Source organism: Salarias fasciatus, chromosome 19 (genome assembly GCF_902148845.1).
Source record: "Salarias fasciatus chromosome 19, fSalaFa1.1, whole genome shotgun sequence".
Taxonomy (NCBI): Eukaryota; Metazoa; Chordata; class Actinopteri; order Blenniiformes; family Blenniidae; genus Salarias; species Salarias fasciatus.
Window position 1 is genome coordinate 22,029,714 of NC_043763.1, and position 26,559 is coordinate 22,056,272.

Genomic DNA, 26,559 nt, shown 5'->3' on the forward strand with positions numbered 1-26,559 from the left:
CAGTGGTTTTGATCAGAGGCGCCTTGAAGCACCTGAGCTTGTGGTTTTGAAACAGAAACAATGTTTCTATTTCGTTAATTTTCTGAGTCGCTTTTCCTTTTCAGGGTCGCAGGGGGGCTCCAGGTACTCCAGCTTCCTCCCATGGTCCCCTTGTCTGTCTATATTGTTGTATTTTTTGTTGTTGTCAATGGTTTTTCACCAAAAGAAACCTGGTACAATCTGATAAAGAACCTCGGGAAACTTGAAGAAAAAGCTCTGTCCCCTCTGAGCTTCTTCTTTTCTTTTTCCTTTTTTTTTTTTTTTTCGTATCAAGTGTCTACTGTTGTTGTACACAGTGGATGAACAGTTTTTCTGATTTTGGTAAAGAATTTTTGATTTCCTGGAAAATTCAAACTGTCTTTACACAAAAGCGAAATGAGGTCTTCTCTAAAATCGTCATTAAATTCAGTGTCACTGACAGAAAAGGGCTGTTAATTATACTGCAGGTGGACTGCAGGGGGCCCTCCAGTACTGCCAATATGTGCTGCATATATTTGCATGTGTGAGCTCACACACTGCAGTGACACTCCCACCTGCAGCTCTTCATGTCTCTGGGACTTTATAAAGCCCTCCAGCAGCAGCTGTCCTGTGCAACATGGACATCTTCATCATCATCATCAAACAATGCTTCCTGAGTTTATTAGCAGTGTTAATGTGGACTCCAGGTAATTCATAAGCAGCTTTGTGGTGTTCACTCTCTCTGTCATTCTTTATTTGAAATGATGCAAAAATTTTACTTCAAAATTTAAAATACAAACTGTTAAACACACAGGTTTTACTGGTGGCAGTGATGTGAACCAGACCTCCATGCTGTGGAAAGAGCAGGGCAACAATGCCACAATGGAATGCAGACACACCAAGGGAGGCAGCTATTACCAGATGTACTGGTTCAGACAGCTGCCAGGAGAAAACATGGAACGCATCGTGTTCACAACAACAGGCAGCAAAGAGCACGACTTTGGATCGTTCAGCACGGAGAAATTTGCAGCCACCAAGACGGCAGCTGAGAGCGGAACGTTCACGGTGAAGAGCGTGCAGCCAGGAGATCAAGGCTTGTATTTCTGTGCTGTGGGTGCACAGTGATGGAGACGCTCCCAATAGCTGCACAAAAACCCCACAAAGCACACAACGAATACCAAACCTCCTCTGAAGACCCAGCTGAAACCTTTTATCTCCACATGTGACAGTTTCCTCACAGTGTTGAATGAGAGACAGTTTATCTCAGCTGCAAAGCATCTTCTGTAACAGGAGTGTCAAACATAAGGCCCGTGGGCCAAAACTGGCCCTAAAGAGGCTCTAATCTGCCCACACCACCAAGAAAATTGTGAAAGAAAAAAAAATTGAAAGAATAATATAATCATCATAATACCAGGGAGGAGCTCGGAGTAGAGCCGCTACTCCTCCACATTGAGAGGAACCAGCTGAGGTGGCTCGGACATCTGTTTAGGATGCCTCCTGGACGCCTCCCTAGGGAGGTGTTCCGGGCATGTCCCACTGGGAGGAGACACACACAGCTCCAGCACAGACTCCACCAGGGAAAATAAACTTACATTTTACTTGAGCGCTACTAGAAGAGCGAGGAAGGAGTTCCCCTCTTCCGTGCACGCAAGCGACAGGCACGAGTGTTTCACTAAGCTGCATTACGCCTAAGGCCTGCAGGGGGCGCTGTTTCGCAAAGAACGTGCAAACTCCTTAATGCACCTTTAAAAGAACTTAAACATTTGGAACAAAGACATAAAGACTCAAATAATTCAAGTTCAATTCAACAGATCAGAGAGGTGAAGACCACAGTAAAAGATATACTAACTAGGAAAAGAGGCAGAAAAGAAAATTAGGTTCCTCAAACAAACTTAGGATCAATCAGCGTACAGAACAGAGCCCAGCCCCCACCTTGGTGCCTCAGACCACATCTCCCGCCTCATGGTTCCTTCGTACAGCCCAGTATCCAGAAGCAGAGACTCTGTGACCAGAACCATCACTGTGTGGCCGGACGGAGCTGTCCCTGCTTCAAGACTGCTTTGAGATGACCGACAATACTGCATGAACAATGTGATAACCTCAAGGACCATCACCATCAGGCTAAACCAGAAATGCTGGCTGAACGCCACAGCTGCTCCCTGCTGAGAACCTGTGATGCTGTGTTCAAGGATGATGCAGCAGCACTCAAAGCAGCCAGAGAGAATTTGCCAGCGGGTTTCAAGAGAGCAAAGTCCACATATACTCCATCCAGATCCAGAGCCATTTTCAAACTAACGACCGACGGAGCATGTGGAAAGCATCAGATGCATCACGGACTATGAAAAGAGTGGTGCACAACGCCCTGTGGACCCAGAGCTTCCTAACATCCTGAACACCTTCTACGCCCGCTTTGAGGCCTCCAACACCACCGCTCCCACCTGACTCACCTCCTCCCCGATGAGCCCCCAGCTAATAACATAACAACAGCTGAGGTGAGGAAAACGCTCCAGAGGATCGACCCCAGGAAGGCCCCGGGCCCTGACCGATTACCAGGCAGGGTTCTGAAGGACTGTGCACACCAGCTGTGTGAGGTTTAGGCAGACATATTAAACTGTCCCACACTGTCCCAGGCCAGAGTTCCACCATGCAAGACATCTAAAATCATCTCTGTGCCAAAGTCCGATGCAGAATTATGCCTCAAGGTGTGCAGTGTGTTCAGAGACTTTTTCCGGTCGGAGCCGCTCGGGAGGCATCGGAAGGGGAGATCTAGAATCATGAACATGTTTAATATTTCTGATTGCAAATCTTGCTATGTGTGGTGCCCTGCAAGAGGAGCCGATCTTCTGTTGTCTTCCAGTGTGTGGTCTCTGAATCAGGGAAGAATGAAAAAATCCTGGAGTGTGTACCAGGCTTAAAGGGACTTAAGGCAAGATTTGTGAAAACTACACATGCATTTCCAGTTTATTCAATGCTAATGGGCCGTGAAGCATTAAAAACCTCAAATAACAGGCCAATCCACGTATCTGTCTGTTGCCTTATACAGGCTGTGTGCCACAGAATTGGTTGCAGTTCGACATCCGAATTTCCCAAGCAATCGTGGGGAAGTGACCTAAACTGACGCTGTATGCGCGTTGCCGACAGCTCTTGAACAGGATGAACATGGCCGCCGTGGACACCGACTCAAACACTGCTGGGACACAAATGGATTCTTCAGCAGCCATCAAACAACCTGCATCCACTCAAAGCCCACAAAAAAGTGCCACCACGAAGAAAAAAAGGACTTTATCAGCGTTATCTCGTGAGTCAAAAAAAAAACATGACCGAAGCCGGGCAGGCACCCGAATAAATATTGGATATGCGTTTGATTCATGGAGGGAACTTCAGCTGCATTTGGGAGTGAAAACGGATGCTGACATGGCCCATTTCCTTGTGACAAGGTAAGAGAACATTATACGTCGTGTTTAGACCCTGATATGAAGCCAGTAATAAGGCAGTAAACCGCGACGTAGTAAACAGCATGAGCGTCCCTGGTGCAGTGCTGTGAAGACGGACAGTCCGTAAAGTGTTCGTGCGCGCTCCCGTGCCGCCTTGGCTGGTGGCTGCAGTTACCCACAGCGCCTATTGCGGCAGCACTGAGGTAAATTTTGTAAAGTTGCCTTAAGTCCCTTTAACTAATAAAGTATGAGTGATTGATTGATTGATTGATTGATTTTATTTGTTTCATTCTTTTTAAAGGAAAGAAATGAAAAGGAACAGAAAGAAGTGAGACTTATGATGTCTGCCCCTATCAACATAAAATAAATGACAATTTGTCAAGATTTGTTAACATATCACAAAAAAAAATCCAAAATTAAATACAACCATTTCACTAAATCGAATACGACCATTTCACAAATAATTACAGATCAAATACAACCATTTCCCAAAATGTAAATACAAAAAAAAAAACCTTAATGAAATATTTTCAAAAGAAACAATCATCCTGAGTTTGACCATTCTTTAAAACAGAGTTGTACCCTCCCAATAACTGTACTATTAAACATTTCTTGAAGATGTGAATGGACTGAGAACTCTTAATTTCACTGTCAAGTTTTCTTCCATAAATTGATTCCTTTTGTTGTGATGCATCTTTCTTTCAATTTGGTTCTTGACTCCGGTCGTTTGAAAACTTCAGTGCCTCTTAATCTATATTGACTGTCTCGCTTTGCAAATCTATTCTGTAAATTAAATGGTAATGGTAATTAAATGGTGACAACAAGAGGCACGTGACGTGAGCATTGCTGTTTGCAGCAAGCTCCCGGTCAGTGTCCTGCCAGCCGCTTTTATCCTTTCAGGTGGCTTTGCAGGATTGGCTAACGAACTGCCCTCTCGTGCAGGCGATGAGGCGATTGCTACAGTTCCTGCAGCAGAAGCAACCTGGGAAACCACACTCACACACTTTGGGAGAAAAGTACAAGACAATATGGCGACGGCCGTAACACTGAGGAACTGGATGAACACAGTAGTGGAGATCTTTAACATGGAAAGACTCACATATAAGTTGAGACTGAAGCAAACTGAATTCGACACCAAATGGGAAAAATGGACAAGGTACCTATCTCAAAACAGAGACACTAACGGAGTTTTAAACAAAAAAACAAAAATACTATCACTGATTTTACTTCAGCTTTGTACCTCACTGACACTGCTGTTCTGTATTTTCTTCTGTTAAAAATATTAAAAATTGACAGTCAAAAAGAAAAAACCTTGAAAAAGTATATTAGTGAGTGTCCCGTGAAGGGTTAATGTGAGAGCTCGAGGCGGGCGCCTGTACACTGCAGTGGGAGGGTGTGCTGGGCGTGGACTATCTCCACAGCTTTACTGCAAAGACACTTTATGTTTTGTGTAACAGATCATGGATCTCACACAGGACCTCCTGATACTGTCTGTCTTCTTGCTCTGGACCTCAGGTATGAAAATTAAAACTGATTTTTCAATGAAGCATTTCGACTAATAATCCTAAGTTGTCTGTGGTGATTTTTACAGGCTTATCTGAGGCCAGTGACGTTAATCAGGCCGACAAACTGTGGATAAACCAGGGAGAAGATGCAAAGGTCGACTGCAACCACACCAAGGGTGTAGGCTACTCCCAGATGTACTGGTACCAACAGCTTCCAGGACAACATATGAAGCAAATCATGCTCACTACTCCAAACTCTCCAGCCACATTCGAAGCAGGTTTCAGTCAAGAGAAATTCTCAGGCATCAAGCCTGATGCTCACAGGGGGGAGCTGGTGGTGAAAAACGTGGTGCCAGGAGACGAAGCCTGGTATTTCTGTGCAGTGAGAGAACACAGTGATGAAGATACACTGAAGACTGTGACAAAAACCAGCTCAGCTGCTGTAGGGGGAAGTCAAGGACCATGAAACACCCAGAGTCTGGTTCACCTGGAGGATCAGAGAGTCATCAAGGAAAACCACACTCCTCACATAAAACACACACACACACACACACACACACACACACACACACACACACACACACACACACACACACACACACACACACACACACACACACACACACACACACACACACACACACACACACACCATCTCTCGCTTGTACTTCTATAGTTGTGAGGACTGACATAATTCATTTCCTAGCCCCTTACCCTGGAGTTGCCAACCGTTCCTTGAAAAACGGAATCGTTACGTATTTGGACGTAAAAGTGTGCGTTCCGTATTGAGCTGAAAAGGAACGCACTTTGTTCCGTATTTTTGTGAGAGTCAAAACGAGAGCAATGGAACATGCGTTTTTTTCTGAAAACTTTCGGTAAATTGTTCACCGGCTCTCTGACGTTCTGTGACCAATGAGCTGACAAACATGGCTTGACAACACAGAATCACTCTTATCTCATTGGTCAAAAAAAGACAGTTCCTAGTAGGCTAGGGTAGTTCATTGGCCAATAGTCAGTTTCTTTACAGAGCACATGGGAAGAAGTAAATCAAAACATTAAAGCAGCGCAGCATGGCTTCCATAGACATGTAAGTTTGTGCCATTTACATATCGGATATATTATGATTAGTTCATTGATTTGTGTCTGCTACTGCAGACTGTGGTGTGTGTTTTCAATTTAGAAACAGCACCTTGTTATTTTTTTTGTTCAGAAGGTTTTTCAGTTTTGATTTTGCACTTTTTAGTTGAAAATAAAAAATAACATGTTAAAATCCAGAAGAGACAGCAGCTGTTTGATGTTATTTTGCACACTTAGAAATAAATATAGAATAGAATAGAATAGAATAGAATAGAATAGAATAGAATAGAATAGAAGACTTTATTTATCTCAGAGTGGAGACATTTACAGGTGTATAGGCTCATAGAGCCCACAGTGGGGTGCCAAAGTAAGGAATGGTGCAATAATTAACAAGTAATAGTGCAAATCATACTAGGATTGATAATAGAAGCTGAAGACAATGAAGATCTAACTGTATGTACAACCTGAAACTTAAAAATATAACAGGAAATATATACTATATACAATATATACAATACAATACAATATGCAATATACGATGCAATATATAATTATACAGTTTGATATATAATATGTACAATATGTTTTAGCGGAGTAAATGGATACAGCAGAGTGAATGGATGATAAAGTGTCGCTGAATTTCTTAAGGGGGGGGGGGGTGCAGGATATTATAATGTCCAGGATTATTGCACATATTCTGCACAGTAGAATTGTACAGTCTGACAGCGGTGGGGATGAGAGACCTGTGGTAGCACTCGTTCCTGCACTGAGGGTGTCTCAGCTGGCCACTGAAGGAGCTGCTGAGCTCCTCTACGGTCCGGTGCAGCGGCTGAGAGCTGTTGTCCATGATGATGGATGATACTTGAATGATAACTGTCTCACTGTAGGCCTCAAATACAAACAGATCAAACTGATCATGAGTTATTACGATCTTGCTACTGTAGGTGTAATGCAGTAGCCTAATGTGTTTGTATAGTCTGTAATAGGTATAACTGTGGCAAAATGCTGTTATATATGCGTTTTTGACCCCCCCCAAAAACCCAGTTTTTTTTTTCAGCTGCCCGCGAGAGGCGTCCCTTATTTCAATCTCTGGGAGTTGGCAACCCTACCTTACCCGAACCTTAACCATCAAAAATAAATGCCTAACACTAACCCACAACCAAATGTAATTCTAACCCTAACCCAGAAATCAAGTCTTAACCCTCAAAAAGGTGTGTCGAAAAGTGAGGACCGGCAACAATGTCCTCACTTTATAAAAATGTCCTCACTCAGTTGGTTTAAAACTCATTCTGGTCCTCACAATTAAGCATCTACAAGTACACACACATACAGACACTCATTGTTCAGCCCAAAATGTATAAACTGAAAGCATATTTGTGAAGGCTGCTGCCATATTTCTGTATTTTTTAAATAACTTATCAATCATCCTTTATTTTATTTGTTGTAGTTGTTGTTGTTACATCGATACTTCATAATCTTTAGAGATGCAATTAGAACATTTGAAAAGGTACGCCCTTAATTTTGTGATAAAACATATAAATGCAGACAGTCAGACAGAAAGATAGATTGATTTGTTGATCGATTTACAACAGAAGAGGAACAAAATTGTTCCGGCACTACAAGTATAGTACTGAATCAAAAACAAATAGTAAATGAATATTATTTGGAACATTAAAAAAAAAGCTATTTAATGCATAAAAGGGTATTAGTAGACAAATGTTATTAAAGAGTAAAAGTCCGTCCTTAAAAAAAAAAAAAAAAAACCCAGTCCGTGATGCACATCAACTTCCTTCCGGGTCATAGGTCAGAGTCCTGAGCAACCAGCATAGCAACCAGTCTGCTCTGACAGCTCTGCAGAGAAAGCATTTGGAATGCACGTAGAAATGAAAAAACTGCAGATCACATCCATAAACCGAGTGGATACTGTGAAGAAAAAGTGTGTATCTGTCTCTGGAGAAGCACTGTGTGAATTACGAGCCAGAGATTTTTCCATTCTACAGTTTTTATTGTGGTTCATCAATTGATCTGTTTCAGAAACTATTTCAAAGATTTTATGTTTTGAAAATCAAACCGATTCAATACAGAGAAGCGCATTTGTGGTCAAGTGTAACTATTAAGTACAACTCCCTCTGCTAAAATGAACAAAAAAAAAAAAGTTATTACCTCTGCCAGGAGGTTATGTAATCATGTGGGTTTGTTGGTTGGTTGGTTTGTTGGTTGGTTGGTTGGTTTGTTAGCAAGATCCCGGAAAAAGTAATTGACGGATTGCAATGAAACTTTGTGGAAAGGTGGGTCTTGGGCTAACTTAGAATCCATTAAATTTTGGTGATGATCCGGATCACTGTCTGGATCCAGGAATTTTTTTAAAGGATTCTTTATCATTGAGAGATAGGGAGTCTTTCACATGGTTGGGCAGGCCCGCTGACAGGGGGGGACAAACGCCTGGTTCACACAGGACGCGCCACTTCCGACGCGGAAGTGGGAAGCGCCGCGCACCGTCTGTCAGATCGGTGCCCTTCTTAACCTATCTGACGGTTCATACAAGAGGTGCGGGACAGTGCCGCGTGCGTAGCGGCTCACGCCGTGAAGCGCAGCCGCCCCGCTCCTCTCTATTTTCTCCGCGAGCCTTGGACCGCCAGTTGTAAAGCTGGACAGAGCACATCGCACCACACAGGAAGTCGGGAACAGAAAATACGAGAAAATCCGGTCAATTTTCAAATTAAAATGAAGTAAAATAACATTAATTATGTTGCTTTTTTGTTTTCCTTTTCAGATAAACACACACACACAAACACAGGGAGAGAGGGCGACAGGGCGACAGAGAGAGGCACCGCACGCTGCAGCGCTCCGCTCCGATCACAATGTTTGATTACATATGGTGTTCTTATGGTTGTTGGTGACTGATTTGAGCTGTGGCGGAGGTCTGCGCTCTCTGAGTGCCAATTTCTAGTTTTAGGTATGAAACAGAGTTTCAGTTGGAGGACTAGTTGTTGTATTCTACTTACAGTTGTAGTCTTCTTAGGTTTGTGTTGTTGTCTTTTTGTCCAAAATAAAAAAGTCTCACATTTCAAAATATGAAATAAAATCATAGATCAACAAAGAGACTCAATTTGCTTTGTAAACAGCCACATATTAGGTAAAACAAAGTGAATCCAACATTAGACTCTGCACAGTGCCAGCCTGTGATGACACAGCAGATCAATTACTAGCGTAATAAGAAACTGAGACAAAAGGCCAAAGTGGATCGAGTTTGGATTACGATTAGACGATTAGCACAATTTGCGCTATTTCATCACCACGGACAGCGCCATGGATTTATCTTTAAACAACGAAATGCTGATCATCAAAGCACTACAACTGCCAACAGGCCATTTCAGCACCATGGTCAGCGCCATGGGCGTTACCAATAATGTGCTTAAACCTGGGTCAAATAAAGGTTAAAAAGTGAAACAGACTAAACCAACGGGGTAAATGGTAAAAATGGTAAATGGACTACACCTGTATAGCGCTTTTCCTCTGCATTAACAGAACCCAAAGCGCTTTACACTGCAATATCACATCTATCCATTCACACACCAGTGGGGTGGGAAACAAAGAACAGAAGGTCAATGACATTCAGCAATGATGGATACCATCCCATTCTAAATAAACTCTAAATAATTTTTGTATTTCCAGCCATTAAATGCTATTGCTGGATTTTCCCCCACCGTCCCCATGCTGGGTTTAATTTTCTGCTCGTCTCAGTTTAATGAAATGACACATGCAGACACGTCTTAAAACTGCAACATTCTTCTTTTCGGCTGTTTCTATACATTATCAGATTTTTTTGTGCATAATAAGACCTTTTCAGCTCCCAAAACATTGGGGGAAAGTAATGGAGTAGTTACTTTTTAAAGTTATTATGATAGAATTACTATCTATGCCGTAGTAATCCCGTTACCTTACTCCGTTGCTGAAAAAGTCCTTTAATTACAGTAGTGGATAACTTAGTAATAGATTAATCGCCAACACTCATCTGATGTGCAACTTTCACAACAAAAACCTTTTAGTTTTTTTATATTGCTTATACCAGTAGGTGTCACTGAAACTTCAGAGATTATCCTCAAGTGAACATCAACTTCAGCAGAATCAACCTCTCATAAGCAATTCTTTCAAATACTTGAGTAAAGCAAATAAAGCCTGAGTGTAGCAGGGGACTTTTTGGAGATTTTTTTGTCATGAGCCTTTCATGAATAATGAATAGTTAGCACAATCTCTCCACATTCATTTACATACAATATGTTGAAAGCAAAAAAGAAATTCCAAAATGACATATTTTATCATTTTTTTTCATCAGTTTAACAGTTGTGACGGCTTCAGTTTGATATGGCTGCTATGGCTCGTTTGTTCTCTCCTGGCTCTTTGGTAATCAACTTTAGAATCCAGGAAGACTCTTTAAGAATAATTTCTACCACCTTAACTCGTCTTCCTTCATTCTAGGTGTTTGTCTCGGAGTTGAAATCACCCAAACTCCTCTAGAAGTCCTCAGAGAGCCTGGAGAAGACGTCCAGCTGGTCTGCAGCCATGGAAAAAAAGACTACACCTACATGCAGTGGTACCAGGAATCCCCTGGAGATGCAGCCCTGAAGCGCATCCGACACGTGAATTATGGCGACAAACAATAAGAGGAGTCATTTGAAAAACATTTTAATTTCACTGGCGACCTCAGTGGTGATAAAGCAAAGAAAATTTCTCTGTTCATCACTGACCTGAAGCTCCAACACACTGCAGTGTATTACTGTGCAGCCAGCTATGCACACTGACAAGAAAGTCCTGATTTTGAATACAAAAACTGATCAGAGAGCTTGAACACGCCCTCCTACTCCGGGTTGTGGTGGTCGGGCTTCAGTGTAGTTATTCGCATCTTTGGTTACTTCTGTCTTTGTCCTGGTTGGTTCAGTTAGTCGTTGGTTAGTTCAGCTTGCAGCTTGTCAGTTTGAGTTCTATTAGAGTCAGAGGACATTCTTGCCTGAGTCCTTAGTTCGTTCCTTCGAGACCCATTTGCAGTGTTGTGCTAGTTACTGAAAAATAGCAACTAGTTGCAGTTATTAGTTAGTTCATGAAAAAGTAACTCAGTTAGTAGCTCAGTTACTTAAACCAAAACGTAATGCGTTACTGAAAAAGTAACTTTTTAGTTACTTTTAAATGTTTTTCCAGTGCTCTCAATGAATAAAGGTTGACTGATTGAACTCGCCTGTAGCCCTGATTTCAGTCTGTACTGATGTTATATGACAAACTGTTGATGAAACCGACCATTTCAGTTCATTTGCATCCACATCACTGAATCTAACTACTGACTAGCCATGGAATATTATATATACATTGTGCACCAACACAAACACCAAAGTATTTTTTCAATGCCTATTTATTTTATTCAACAACAGCCTGCAAAAAAAAAATGAAGTGGTTTAAAGCAAATATAGACGTTCTGATATAATCTATTATTCAGAATCAAGTTGGACAAATTAACATGCTTTCACTCAGCACCAAGAACTTCTTTTAAAGACAACGAATGAAGTATGAAATGCTTACTGATGCATAACACCGTATGCATATCAATACAGAAATAGTCAATTATATCACAGGGAAAACAAAAAAATCCCCTTTGCAATATGTAAACAGTCATATATTCAAAATGCACATCAAGAAAAAACAGAAACAATGTGCAATGTGCTGTAGAAACGAACAATGAAGATAAATGTGCATGTTTCAGAATAAAAAAAACAAACAAATATCATGGAAATGGTAACTATTTGCCATTCGCGTGCGTCTCGCTCTGCAGCGCCCCCAGTGATCCAAGAGGGCGGCGGCGCTCCAGCAGTTACGCTTAAAGATGTTTCCCAGCTGGATGATGCCTCAGTCACATGTAACATATCATTCGAAAGTTTGCAAGACGTAAAACGTCAACAAACTTTATTTAAACTCCCAATATTAACGACAAGCCCACAAGATGGTGACAAGGGGCAGTACATCATGACGCTCTTTTAGTAGAGGATTATGAAGTTAATTCTGGTCAGAGGAGAGCGTGGATAGATGGAAAATGACCACAAAACGGTAAGGAAATACAATGTGTTGTGTTTGGTGTGAATAGCTTTGAGATTTGGTGAAGAAATGTGTGAGAAACATGCAATCTGAGGTGCTGGCTGTGAAATGTGAAGCTGGGTTTTGGGTTTGTTTTGCCGCTGACGGGAGGCGGTCGGCTCAGAGAATATTCTGCCTGGTGTCATCTTAAAGTGTAGATTTTCTAGTTTCATATGAGACCAAACATGTTGCGGTGGAGCAAACGGATCTTGCGTTGTGTTGCGTTTTGTGTCTGGAGTTGGGTGATGGGGTCGTGTCGAATTTGCATCCGGATTTTAAAGTTGTTATAAAACAAATACTCAGTCGTCAAAGTGAAGCTGGAGCATTCCGTTAGTGAGATAAATACTTCTTGTTTGAGATACAATTGAAAGAAAACATCCACACAGCACTTTAGTCACTTTCTACACATGAAGTGGCGCATACAGCTGGACCCAGTACAGGTTCCGTCGGGCCGAACGGGTCTTAATAATGCAAGAAATAATGCGAATATCTCCACAACTGGAAACTATTCTTCTCTGCCATCTTGTTGCTCATCAAACCAGAGTGGTCAGGGACTGACCGGAGTGCGGACGCAGGAGAGAGAGCGCCAAAATGTTTTATTTTCAATTCAATTAAACTTTATTGATCGCTGGAATGTTACAGGACCTGTGCGCCATTGTAAAGCTAGGCTTACACTTGAACGATTCTGTGGCACGCATTGGCACGAACTGAGTCACAAACCACTCAAAGTTACGTAAAGTGTGCGTAAACCCATCGTGACTGCGTGCCATGCCGGGACGAGAATTTTGAAATGTTCAAAATTTTGGGCGCGACAAAATATTGCGACAGGGCCGTGAACTATGCGCCAACTGTCCGTGAACGCCTCGTGAACTCGTTGGGACAATGCGGGAGGATGCGTGCCAGTCGTGGCATGGCACGCACTGCCACGCACCGCAATGAATAGTTCACGACGAGTTCACGAGTACTTCATGACATGTTTGCCAATTGTTGCGCGTCGCACCAGGCCGTGCCTTCCCATGGCACGAGCAGTTCACGGCTCGTTCCCGTACTTCACGAGCAGTTTACCACCTGTGCACGAGCAGTTTACGACAACTTCAAGCACATCACGAGCAGTTTACAGCAATCACAAGCAGTTCACGACCTCACGGTGCTGGACAACAAATTGGCCTTCCTGGTCACTGCTCGCCGTTTCAGAGATCGCCAGCAAGGAGAGGAGATGTCAGAAGAGTAGACCCAACAGAGAAGGCCAGAAGCCGACGGGCCAGAGACCGGTGAGAGTGCCGATTTTCCGGACACACCACTGGGTGAGGACGAGGCCGCCAGTCAGCGGAAGAAGAGGGTCCGGGTGTCAAAAGAAGAAATCCCGCGGTTGGGGAAGCCCCCTTAATGACGTGCAGAATTGCGCGCGCAACCATGTCATGCCAATGCGGGAAGCACGTAAACTATGCGCAAACTATGCGTGAATGCGTCGTGCCAGTTCGTGACACTGACGGGGCGCATTCGTGAACTATTCGTGAACTAGTCGTGAACTAGTCGTGAAATGTGCGGGAGCCTGCCAGTTCATGACTCCAGATTGGCACGCCTTGCCACGACAACATTGTGGCAAAAAGTCATAAACCCTAGCTTTATGAAAATGTATGAAACCAAAAGGAACGGAGTAACGCAGTGTTTGGTAACGGAAACGGAGTTACTGAATTAAAAAAAGAACGCATTACGTTATTAGTTACTGAAAAAAGTAACGCCGTTACTAATAGCGCGTTACTACCCAACAATGCCCATTTGTTACCTGGAAGTTTTGACACCTTTTCCCGCTGTTCTGGACTGAACTGGTTTTTGTGTTGGGTTCCCAATCTGCAAATGAATCTTTCTTTGGAGTCTGTTGATCTGCTGTCTCTGTCCGTGCCTGAGTCACTGAGTCCGAACCTTGACACATGTACTGATATCATGTCCTTCAATGTTTAAATTTCATTAACTGTGAACATGAAAGATTCTGCAGTTGTATAAAATCGGTGTAGAGTCTTTTCTGACTTGTGGTGAAGGATTTTTTGATATCCGGGAAAGTTCAAACTGTCTTTACACAAAAGCTGAATGAGGTCTTCTCTGAAATGTTCATTACAAATCAGTGTTACTGACTGAAAGGAGCTGTTATTTCTTCTGCAGGTGGACTGCAGGGGGCCCTCCAGTACTGCCAATATGTGCTGCATGTATTTGCATGTGTGAGCTCACACACTGCAGTGACACTCCCACCTGCAGCTCTTCATGTCTCTGGGACTTTATAAAGCCCTCCAGCAGCAGCTGTCCTGTGCAACATGGACATCATCATCATCATCATCATCAAACAATGCTTCCTGAGTTTATTAACAGTGTTAATGTGGAGTCCAGGTAATTCATAAGACGCTTTGTGGTGTTCGCTCTCTCTGTTATTCTTTATTTGAAATGCAGCAAAGATTTGACCTCAATATTTAAAATACAAACTGTTAAACACACAGGTTTTACTGGTGGAAGTGATGTGAACCAGACCTCCATACTGTGGAAAAAGCAGGGCAACAATGCCACCATGGAATGCAGACACACCAAGGGAGCCAGCTATTTCGAGATGTACTGGTTCAGACAGCTGCCAGGAGAAAACATGGAACGCATCGTGTTCACAACAACAGGCAGCAAAGAGCACGATTTTGGACCGTTCAGCACGGGGAAATATGCAGCCACCAAGACGGTAGCTGAGAGCGGAACGTTCACGGTGAAGAGCGTGCAGCCAGGAGATCAAGGCTTGTATTTCTGTGCTGTGAGTGCACAGTGATGGAGACGCTCCCAATAGCTGCACAAAAACCCCACAAAGCACACGACGAATACCAAACCTCCTCTGAAGACCCAGCTGCAACTTTTTATCTCCACATGTGACAGTTTCCTCACAGTGTTGAATCAGAGACAATTTATCTCACCTGCAAAGCATCATTTGCAACAGGGGTGTCAGACGTAAGGTCCGTGGGCCAAAACTGGCCCTCAAGAGGCTCTAATCTGCCCACACCACCAAGAAAATTGTGAAAGAAAAAAAAATTAAAAGAATAATATATATATATATATATATATTTTTTTTTTTTTAACAGAAAATAAACAAAAGACAACGCTGAGACCTGACCTGAGGTAAGAGTGACGATGCCACGAGCGATGAATACAACTGGCACGAGCCTCAAAACCATGATTTCAATAGGAGTTTTGGAAATACGCCCAAAATGCAACATCTTCAGGACAATTTTTTGGGACATTTGTCTGTATTTAGAACCAGAAGGTTTCATTAAAATTGGCTTTTATGTTGAGATTGGAGGAATACATACATTTTGATTCATATCATAAAACAAGTATCAGCTCAAACCACTCGTGTTACAGCCGATTTAAGAAGATTCACCAGATATTTCTGTTGGTTTGAAGCTTCTGGAGGCTCAGGAGGTTGAACGGTGGTTGAAACTGACGGAGGTTCGTCCGCCCACATTCTGAAACCTCCTGATGGAAACATTTCTGGCTCCTCCTCTTGTTTCTATGTTTGCACCTTTAGGCTGCAGAGGCTCACATGAAGGAAAAGAAGGAGTCTGCACTGATTCAACATGATATTAATCATCATTTTATATTGTTTTCTTTATTTACCAGGAATCAAGGGTGAGGAAACACTTGTAGATTACTGCAATGCAATGTGAATATTTCCTCTCATTTCAGCTGGTCTGTTTCCCACAGGAGCCTCAGACACAAAAGATGTCAACCAAACGCCTCGGTTCATCACTAAAACAATAAGTCAATATGCATTGAATGAGATCAAATGTTCACACAAAATACCAAACTACAACAACATCCTCTGGTACAAACAAGGTAAAGACAAAGCCCTGCAGTTCCTGGGATATCTCAATGTGAACTACCCCAACGTCGAGGATGGGCTGGATGGGAAGATCAGCTTCATTGGAGATGGCCGTAACAACGGATCCTTCAGCATCTCTGATCTCAGACTGAATGACAGTGCAGTGTATTTCTGTGCAGCCAGTCTCCACAGTGCAGCACATCTCAGTGGAGTCGATACAAAAACCTTCTGAGCACCTGCAGAGAAGTCTTGGTAGATGTTATCCTCCTCTGACTGTTTTTGGAGACCTCATAAATGAATGAATGAATGAATTTATTTCGAGATACAAAAATACAAAATAAATTAAAAATGTACTGTAAAATATTCCATACAAAAGAGCCACATTTGGTAAACCAAAAAAAAATACAAGAAAACAAACAAACTGCACAGTACTATTTCCAACATTTCTTCAGAAACATAAGTTATTAGCATTAGAGCAAGAAGTGTGTTATAGAAAGATTTCTTGTCTCTACCTCGAAAAGGAGTGGGAAGAAGACAAGCTTATAAACTCCCACCCCTTGCACATTCACTGTAAGTTTCAGTCAGCTGCGTTAAGTAGAGATTTTTTTTCTTAATCTAAACACTACATACCTATTATTACATCCTACATTTACAATTACTATTATACACAACAACTACTGCTATATGTTTTTATAATAACTACAACATATACAAAAAGAAAGCAAATTTAAATTTTCTACAGTTATCCATATTACTACAAACAGTTTTATTTGTATAGCACTTTTCCCAGACCAGGGTCACAAAGTGCTTCACATAAAAGTAGTCACAGTGAATGGTGCTGGTGGTTACATTTGTTTTTAATTTGATTTTCTGTTTTGTTAGTGTGAGGTGCATTAAAAAGACCAAGTGTTTTGTGGAGTGGTTGCCTGAGGAGGTCAGTCCCCGGGCAGCAGGACCATCCCTGTCTGAGTGTCCTGCACTGTGCACTAAAAGAGACAAGATTTGGAAGCGTACCACAAGAAAATGGTGGTCTTCAAGCAGTACAGCCCCCCTTGCCTGCCCTACACTGGTGATTATGTTGTGTCTTACTTAATGTTTACATTCAGCACCATTCCTCCTGACTGTTGATTTTTTTTTTTTTTTTGAGATTTCTAGATATAGAATGATGTAGTGATGATCCGACAATGACTACAATATCAAGGTGTTGTATATATTGATATGAGTACGTTAATAAATGCAGTAATAAAAATAACAATATAATATATATAACTGTATGTTATTATTTAACCAATAATGTAGTAAACTAGCCAAAATTGGTAATGTCAAAAATGCCATTATTGACAGCAGCAAAAGTAAAGAGAAAAATGAGAAAATTACATCAAAGTCACTGAAAAGACACTCTACATGACAGTAATGAATTATTTTTTTTTTTCAAATCAACTGAAAGAACCAAATACATTATATTGCTCGATAATTATCAAGAACTTTGGATTTGAACATCTTCTTAAATGTTTTAATAGAAGTTGCCTGTTTTATCATATTATCAAGACTGTTCCATAAATTGACTCCTCTAATCGAGATACAACTCCTTTTAGTGTTTGTCCTAGCCCTATTTTGTGGTAGATATCAGTTCCTCTTAAACTATAGTGTGTCTCTCTTGGTTTGAATTTCTCCTGGAGACATTTAGGAAGCATATTATTAAGAGCTTTGTACACTAGTGCAACTGTGTTTAGGTCAACTAGATCATGCAATTTTAACATATGTAATTTCAAAAATAATGGGTTTGTTGGAGTGTAGTAATCAGCTCCATGATAACTGGTTGAAGTGTAGACTTGTAGGTGTTCCCTCATATTTCTGAACAATAGTTATAATACGGTAGGATGAGGGTATTGTACAGTAAGTGCAATGATTTTTGGTTTACAGAATGTTTAATTTTACACATTATACCAATGGTTGTCACTATTTTACTTTTGAGATAGTTTACATGCAATTTCCAATTCAACTTTTCATCAATATTTACACCCAAAAACTTAGTATTACTTACCCTCTCTATTTCTGTTTGATTTATTTTCAATTTAGTACATATGTCAATCTTCCTATTTCCAAAAATAATATATTTAGTTTTTTTCTAAGTTCATAGATAGTTTGTTATGGTCGAACCATTTTTTTAATGTCTCAAGTTCTTTGCTCACAGTTTCCAGAAGCTGTTCAAGACTCTTCCCAGAGCAGTAGATGCTGGTGTCGTCTGCAAATAAAATACTACGCATTTTTTTATGGGCAGAGCCTATATCATTTATATATATGTGTTAAATAATTTGGGACCCAGGACAGAGCCCTGTGGAATGCCATGAGTTATAATTTTTTTTCCCAGAATCGAAATTATTGAATTGAACATATTGTTCCCTATTGGTGAGATAGTTTTATAGCCAATCATGAGCCACACCCCTAATTCCGTATCTGTTCAATTTTGACAAGAGCAAATTGTGGTCTATGGTGTCAAATGCTTTACTAAGGTCAATGAAAACTCCAACAGTGTACTATTTTTTGTCTATTGCTTCTGAAATATCCTCCACCAGTTCCATTATAGCCATTGATTTTGATCTTGAGGTCCTGAATCCAAACTGAAAATCACTTATAAGGTTGTACTTGTTAAGGAAATTATCTAACCTAATGACTTACAATTTTTCTAAATTTTTTGAGAATTGAGACAATAATGCAATTGGTCTGAAGTTAGTGAACTGGTGTTGATCACCATTTTTAAATATGGGTATCACTTTTGTGGTTTTCATTTTTGCAGGGAAGATGCCGGTGAGAAAGGACTGATTACAAATATATGTGAATGGTGTGATAACGCAGTTAATTATATTTTTGATCAAAACCATATCTAAGTTAGAACTGTCTGTTGACCTCTTACTTTTGAATTGGCCTACTATTTTGATAATTTCGCTTTCCTCAACACCACTGAGAAAAAATTAACTAATATTACCTTGTATACTGTTTATACCCAGTCCTTGTATATTTGTAGGTTCCACTATTTCATTCGCAAGGGTGGGTCCAACATTTATAAAGAGCGGTGGTATTTGTTGCTTTCTGTGCCGATGATCTGGGCATGATCCCAGTTCATAAGGTGGTTTTCCCTCTTGCAGTGTTCGGAAATGGCAGACTTAAGCTGTTCCTGCTCTGCCTGTCGTTTGGAGGAGCGTGTGCATGCTTTAGATGTTTCTTTTTCACATTCAGTGCGATGTTCTTTTGTCCTGACGTTGAAGGCTCTGCCAGTCTCCCCGACGTAGGATTTGTTGCACGACAAACAAGGTATTTCGTAAATAATATTGCATTTGTGTTGTGGCTCTATTTTGTCCTTGGGATGTACTAATAACTGCCGTAGTTTTGTGTGTGGTTTTACTGGGGTGCTGTTGTTGTGCTTATTCATGGCCCGTTGTATTCTCTCTGTGATCCCTCTGATGTATGGAAGTGTCACCATGGCCCTGTTTTGTTTCTCAGTTTGTTTAGTTATAGTTCTCGCTAGTCATCACACAGAATGTGAAAAAGAAACATCTAAAGCATGCACACCCTCCTCCAAACAACAGGCAGAGCAGGAACAGCTTAAGTCTGCCATTTCCGAACACTGCAAGAGGGAAAACCACCTTATGGACTGGGATCATGCCCAGATCATCAGCACGGAAAGCAACAAATACCACCGCTGGATCAGGGAGGCCATCAAGATCCGGAAACGCGCCCTCCAGACTGTGAACCGGGCGGAGGGGGCATATCAACTTTCTCACACCTGGGACACTGTGCTGAAGAAGTCGGACTGCAGATGGCGCTGTCATCCTACTGCACCCAGTAGGAAGCTGGTGCCATTTTCTGTATAAATCAGCTGGCCAGACACAACAACATCACGTGACACTTCTGAGGAAGGCTGCAGGTTGACAGCCGAAACATGTAGAGGTAAGCAAGATCGTCATTGGCCTGTTTATAAGAATCAAACATGAATACAAAAAAAGGCCTAATGAACCTCATCGGACCAGTGTGTAATTTAGTTGTTTCTTTACATTTTGTACTTCAGTTCATTTTAAAAAAAGCTTAAAACTCAGAGAAGTTGTTTTCTCTTGCACTTAATTTCATTTAAAAGAGTGTGAAACTCAGAGTTGTTTGTTTAATTTTTCAGACTATTATTTTGGACTTAATTTGCTGCCTCTTTTCAGAAATAAAAGTCATTTTTCAAAAATTATCTGTCATTGCATTATTTTAAATTTTATGCATCGAAAGTATTGGTATGAGTATCAGAATCGGTGAGTACTGAAGATGAAGTACTTGTACTTGGTGAAAAAAAGTGGTATCGAACATCCTTATTCTTGATCCACCTCAGAGTCTCAAAGTTGCAGAGATCGAGCCAGAAGAGAGCACTGGGAATGTGAAGCTTTAACCTGAAAGATTACATGATGAGAGAGATGCTGTATATTTGTGTTTGAACACCCTGCCCAACTTTATTTCCTTTTTTAATTATATGATTTAAAACATATTGTCATAAAGTTGCAGTTTTAGCAGTGGAAAAGCAAAAAAAAAAAAAAAAAAAAAAAACAAAAAACAAAAGACATCATCATTATTTTTTAAGTGAACAAAAACCATAAGTTATGAACATTTGTTCATTTATCTTGAATTCACAATTGAGGAGAAATATACATTTTCTGCTCTATTTTTCTTGATTTCAACTGAATCTTTTAAAATTAAATGGCCCATGAAGTTTATTTGTCACAGTGACTTGAAAAAGTGCCTTATATCATTTGAAAATAAAACCTTGAAATATTTTAGTGAGTGTCCTGTGAAGGGTTAATGTGAGAGCTTGAGGCGTGCGCGTGTACACTGCAGTGGGAGGGTGTGCTGGGCGTGGATTATCTCCACAGTTTTAATGTAATGACACTGTACATTTTATTGTTTAACACAGCATGGATCTCACACAGGACCTCCTGATTCTCTCTGTCTTCTTGCTCTGGACCTCAGGTATGAAAATTAAACACTGTCAAATAAAACCGATTTTTCAATGCAGCATTTTGACTAATAATCCTAAAACGTCCGTGGTGATTTTTACAGGTTTATCTGAGACCAGTGACGTTAATCAGGCCGACAAACTGTGGATAAACCAGGGAGAAAATGTAACGTTAGCCTGCAACCACACCAAGGGTGTGAACTATTACCAGATGTACTGGTACCAACAGCTTCCAGGACAACATATGAAGCAAATCATGCTCACTACTCCAAACTCTCCAGCCACATTCGAAGCAGGTTTCAGTCAAGACAAATTCTCAGGCATCAAGCCTGATGTTTACAGGGGGGAGCTGGTGGTGAAAAACGTGGTGCCAGGAGACGAAGCCTGGTATTTCTGTGCAGTGAGTGAACACAGTGATGAAGATACACTGAAGACTGTGACAAAAACCAGCTCAGCTGCTGTAGGGGGAAGTCAAGGACCATGAAACACCCAGAGTCTGGTTCACCTGGAGGATCAGAGAGTCATCAAGGAAAACCACATGAAACTCCGCACATGAGAGACACACAAACACACACGCACACACGCACGCACGCACGCATACATACACCCAGAGAATGAAATAAAATTAATAAAACATTTAATTTCAAAGCACCTTTCAAGAATCTTAAGATTGTTGTACAAAGATAAAAACAACAAGTAAATAAACACAAATACAGAATCAAAAAGTTATAAGATTAAGTGCATCATGGTGGAAAGGCAGATTTAAACACGTGTTTTGAGTCTGGACTTGAAGAGGGGCAGAGAGTCAGTGTTTCGGATGTCAGGTGGGAGCGAGTTCCAAAGCTGGGGAGCGGCGGGACAAGAAGCTCTGTTCCATTTGGTGCTGAGACGGGTGGAGAGGACAGAAAGGTGAAGAGAGGACGAAGACTATAGGGAGCGAGAGGGGGTGGTGATGCGAATGAGATCAGAGAGAAAGGGGGGGGAGGTTGTGGATGGCTTTGAGGGTGTACAAGAGAATTTTTTAATAAAATTTTTTTATATGAAAAAAGAACATAGATTACACGTCGCTCAGAATTTTGTGCTTGTGTCACCGCGTCTTTAACTAAAATGAGATATTAAGAGAAAGAGCTCGATTAAATGAATAGACAAAATGTAAAATTAGAGAAAATTGATATAAATGTTCCATCTTTTCTGTCATTGAGATATTTCCTATCCTGTATATAAATATCCAAACTTACTATCATCATGAAAGCAATCAAAATTACAAATTATACATCTAGGAATAAAAAATGGACAATGAGTTATAACATGTTTGTCCACTCATAAGTCTCTCTATCCCATCTGACTACTGTGATCAACAGCTTATAATGTGAAGATAATGGTGGCGATGGTAATATTGTACATATATTTGTTTCCAGAGCACTTCATAGTAGCTGGTGTTAATCCCAGATATAAAGTCTCAAACCCTGAAGAGATCACCATTCTCAAGATTTTCTCCAAGGCCATTTTAATTTCTCTTCAACAGTTTAAGATAGCTGGGCAATCCCAAAACACATGGAAATACATTTCTGTACTCTTGCCACAGGATCTCCAGCAGGATGAATTCCCTCCTGCCAACAATCTTTGAGCTGGGACCCTGAAAAACCTCACTATATTTTTTCCATCCAAACTCTCTCCAAGACAGGGCTGATGAACTTTTTCATTGTTGTAAAATGATTTTTTTAATCTCTTTTATATCTCTTCATGAATCACAATGTTACTCTTTCTCCCATTTTCCCTTGATACTCGTATATGTACTCCCTTCCCCTTTTAACTCCTGTAATGCCTTATATATATCTTTAAAATATTTCCACGGCCTAAATCTGATCTGTTGCCCCGGGTTCAATAACCCAGAATTAAATTGTTCAGATTCTTTCTTTCTTCATTTATTATGGTAATGTCTAAGTTGTAAGAATCTATAGAATCTATAGGCTGGTTAAACCAAAACGGTTCTTAAGATCCTGGAATTGTCTCAGTGTTCCTTTATCATAAAGATCATGTGTTACCAACCCCTTATCAATCCACTATTTACCGGTAAATCTGGCATCCATTCTGTTTAGTAAAAATTCAGAGTGGTATCCTGTCCACCTCATATTCCAGTATGGTTCTTTGGTCCTGCTTTTTTTGACAATCTTATGCCAAATTGCAACTGATGTCTTCATCTGAGGATTTGTGTCTTTGAAATGGCTAACCAACCCTCTGTCAGCAGTGATCACTGGGAATGTCGCCAGATATGTGAATTGATTTTGAGTCACAGCTCACTTAAAGTTGTCTTTATTTGATTGGCTAGGGCAGGGATGGGCAACTGGCGGCCTGCACCCTCCCTCTGTACGGCCCCCCAAATTAATGTTTTAAAAAGAAAAAAAATGTATTTTGCTGCGCACATTTAATGTCAATGACATACTTTGGCCACCAGATGGCACGCCCTCTGTGTCTCCAGCTTTCAGCAGCGCAGCGGAAGAGAGAGGCACGCTGCCAACAATGCTGCCCCCCCCCCCGAGAAATGTCAGCATCTCGACACGAAGCCGACACCAGGCGTCAGAGCGTTTCAAAAACTTCCACCTCGTTGGAGTCCTTCGCAAACAATAGTACGTTCAGTGGCTCAGTGCACCGATTGTTTGGCAACAGGCACTCCCAAAACAAAAACATCCTATGAAGAAGGAGATAAATAACTGGCACCACCAGGTTTATCTGAGGCCAGTGACGTTAATCAAGCCGACAAACTGTGGATAAATCTGGGTGAAAATGCAACGTTAGACTGCAACCACACCAAGGATGCAACCTACTTCCAGATGTACTGGTACCAACAGCTTCCAGGACAACATATGAAGCAAATCATGCTCACTACTCCAGACTCTCCAGCCACATTCGAAGCAGGTTTCAGTCAAGAGAAATTCTCAGGCATCAGGCCTGATGCTCACAGGGGGGAGCTGGTGGTGAAAAACGTGGTGCCAGGAGACAAAGCCTGGTATTTCTGTGCAGTGAGTCAACACAGTGATGAAGATACACTGAAGACTGTGACAAAAACCAGCTCAGCTGCTGTAGGGGGAAGTCAAGGACCATGAAACACCCAGAGTCTGGTTCACCTGGAGGATCAGAGAGTCATCAAGGAAAACCACATAAAACTCCTCACATGACAGAAACATGTGCAGAGAAAGAAAATATATAACAATACATGAGCAGCAGCTGTGCTGTCGAAAAGTTTTTCACAGAGACTGAGTTGGAGCGTTCTCAGAAACTCCCAACATGGAAGTCCTCCTCAAACATTCATGCACTCAGTGGCTCAGAGCACCGATTGCTGAACAGCAGACAGTCACAAAGCAAAAATCATCCTGTGAAGGAGGAGAAAAATAACTGGCACCTCCCACTTTATGACTGAGGAGGGTTCAATCAGAAGGCAGGAAATACCTTCAGAGCTTCTCTCATAGCAGAAACACTTTCAGGAGCTTCGTTCCATCAGAAAAACGCAAAATGATTCAGTTATTTCTGTGCATTGTTCTGAACTTGTTTCTTGTATCAGGTAATAGATTATATTCAAATGAAGCTCAATTAGTGGATTCATTTTTAAAAATTATTCACCTTTTATCTGAACAGGTTCCTCTCTTAGTGACCAAGTACATCAGGATCCTCTCGACATGTACCGACGGCCTGGAGAAACAGCCAAACTTCGCTGCTCACACACCATCAACAACTACAACCGAATCCTCTGGTACAAACAACCGGCTCACAGCCCTCTGCAGCTCCTGGGATACATGTTAGGAACTGGTTCGAGCACAGAGCCCGGAGTGGATGTGAAGATTGAGGGGAGCGCAAATAAAGACAAGGATTGTTATTTAATAATTGAAGGTCTTGAGCTGAACAGCAGTGCAGTTTATTTCTGTGCAGCCAGTCGACACAGTGCTGCATGTAACTGCTGCTCAGTACAAAAACCTTCCACCACAGTCTGTCTGTATTAATGCTCACACCCCGAGCAGCTGTGCTGAAAACACTGCTTCCTCTGGTTAGAACCACAGGTTCAGTAGCTGCATGTTGAATACTTCTGGAGATCGACAAGAAAATACTATAAATGTGGAGAGCATATAATTTTTGCACTTTCATTAAAGAGAAGTTTTCTGTTGACATGGCAAAGTTTGAAAAAAAAAAAAACAACATTTCCATTTTAATGGCAGAATAGCTGACAATGATGTAATTTTCATGTTGGGCCACTAGTGGGAGCTGTTGTTGTTATCAAATTACACACATGTGCATGGAAAGCACAAGAAACTATTTGTGTCTCTGTAAATTGTTTTCTTATATGTGTCAAAACTGTTTGATTTCAGGACTTGCCTCTTTCATTTATATTGGTAAATATATCCACTTGAAGAATAGTCCATGCTTGTATTCTGCTTCCATGTGTAGTCTTCTCACATTTGTTTATGTTCATTTACATTTTTAATCTGGGCTCTATTTGTTGTTTGCTTACATCTCTTCTCTCCACTTGAAGTCGTTTCCATTCATATCCTTGTCTGTACTTGGAGACTCGTTTCATTTGCTGCCGTGTCTCAACTTGTACTCGGCGAGTTGGCAGTCCTGTCTGTTTTTCATCTTTTCTCACTTTTGTTCTATTCAGTCTTATATCTTCAGTTTTTTGTCATCAGTTAGTTGCAGGTGCAGATCCAGTGTCACTCTGCAGAGGGGGCAGGACTGAGAGCCTATTGGTAATTTCACTTGTTAACAATTCACATGACAGATCTAATCTGCTTACAGGGGACTGAATGAACTGCTTTAGTTTCCAAAATGAAAAGAAAGTCTCACTTTGAACCATCAAAATATGGAATAAAATCACAGCTCAACAAAGAGAATCAATTTGCTTTCAAAACAGGCAGATATTGCATAAAACAAATTAAATCCAACATCAGACACTGTGCAGTGACAGCCTGTAATGACACAGCTGATCAATTAGTAGCGTTAACAATAAGAAACGGAGACAGAAGGGCAAAATGGAGAGAGAGTGGTGTACGATGAGATGAATAGCACAATTTGCGCTATTTCAGCACCATGGACAGCGCCATGGATTTATCATGAAACAACCACCTGCTGATAATCAAAGCACTACAAATGTCGAAAGGCCATTTCAGCACCATGGTCAGTGCCATGGACATTTCCAATAATGTGCTCAAACCTGGGTCAGATAAAGGTCAAAAAGTAAAACAGACTAAACCAACGGGGTGGGAAAGGAAGGTCAATGACTTTCAGCGATGATGGATGCCATCCAGTCTCAATATCCTGCATAATCAAGTCACACATGATCAACCCCGACAGAAATAATAAGTGAACAAGTTACATGTGTTGGCTGTCCTTAATGCAATAACCAAGCAGACACGGCGATGCACAACACAGACAGCAATGATAACAACGCTATTTAAGAGAAATGCCAGACAGCCAGCAACGATGAAAAGCTGAGCCAATGTTGTCAGAAATATTGAATATGGAACAATCTACTGATGATGTTTTTATCCAGCATAAGGTAGTTTGAAACTGATCCTGAAAAAATGCCAACAACAATGTATCTGT

The 26,559-nt window shown here is 41.2% G+C and overlaps 2 gene segments (V, D, J or C); both read left to right on the top strand.

Moving 5' to 3' along the window:
• The first annotated feature begins 623 nt into the window (after window positions 1-623).
• LOC115407174 (T cell receptor beta variable 29-1-like) lies at window positions 624-1,122 on the top strand. The segment is given in 2 exon segments: window positions 624-704; window positions 812-1,122. Coding segments are annotated over 2 exon segments (381 nt in total).
• A 19,804-nt stretch (window positions 1,123-20,926) lies between these two features.
• LOC115407175 (T cell receptor beta variable 29-1-like) lies at window positions 20,927-21,451 on the top strand. The segment is given in 2 exon segments: window positions 20,927-20,981; window positions 21,072-21,451. Coding segments are annotated over 2 exon segments (435 nt in total).
• The last annotated feature ends 5,108 nt before the right edge of the window (window positions 21,452-26,559 follow it).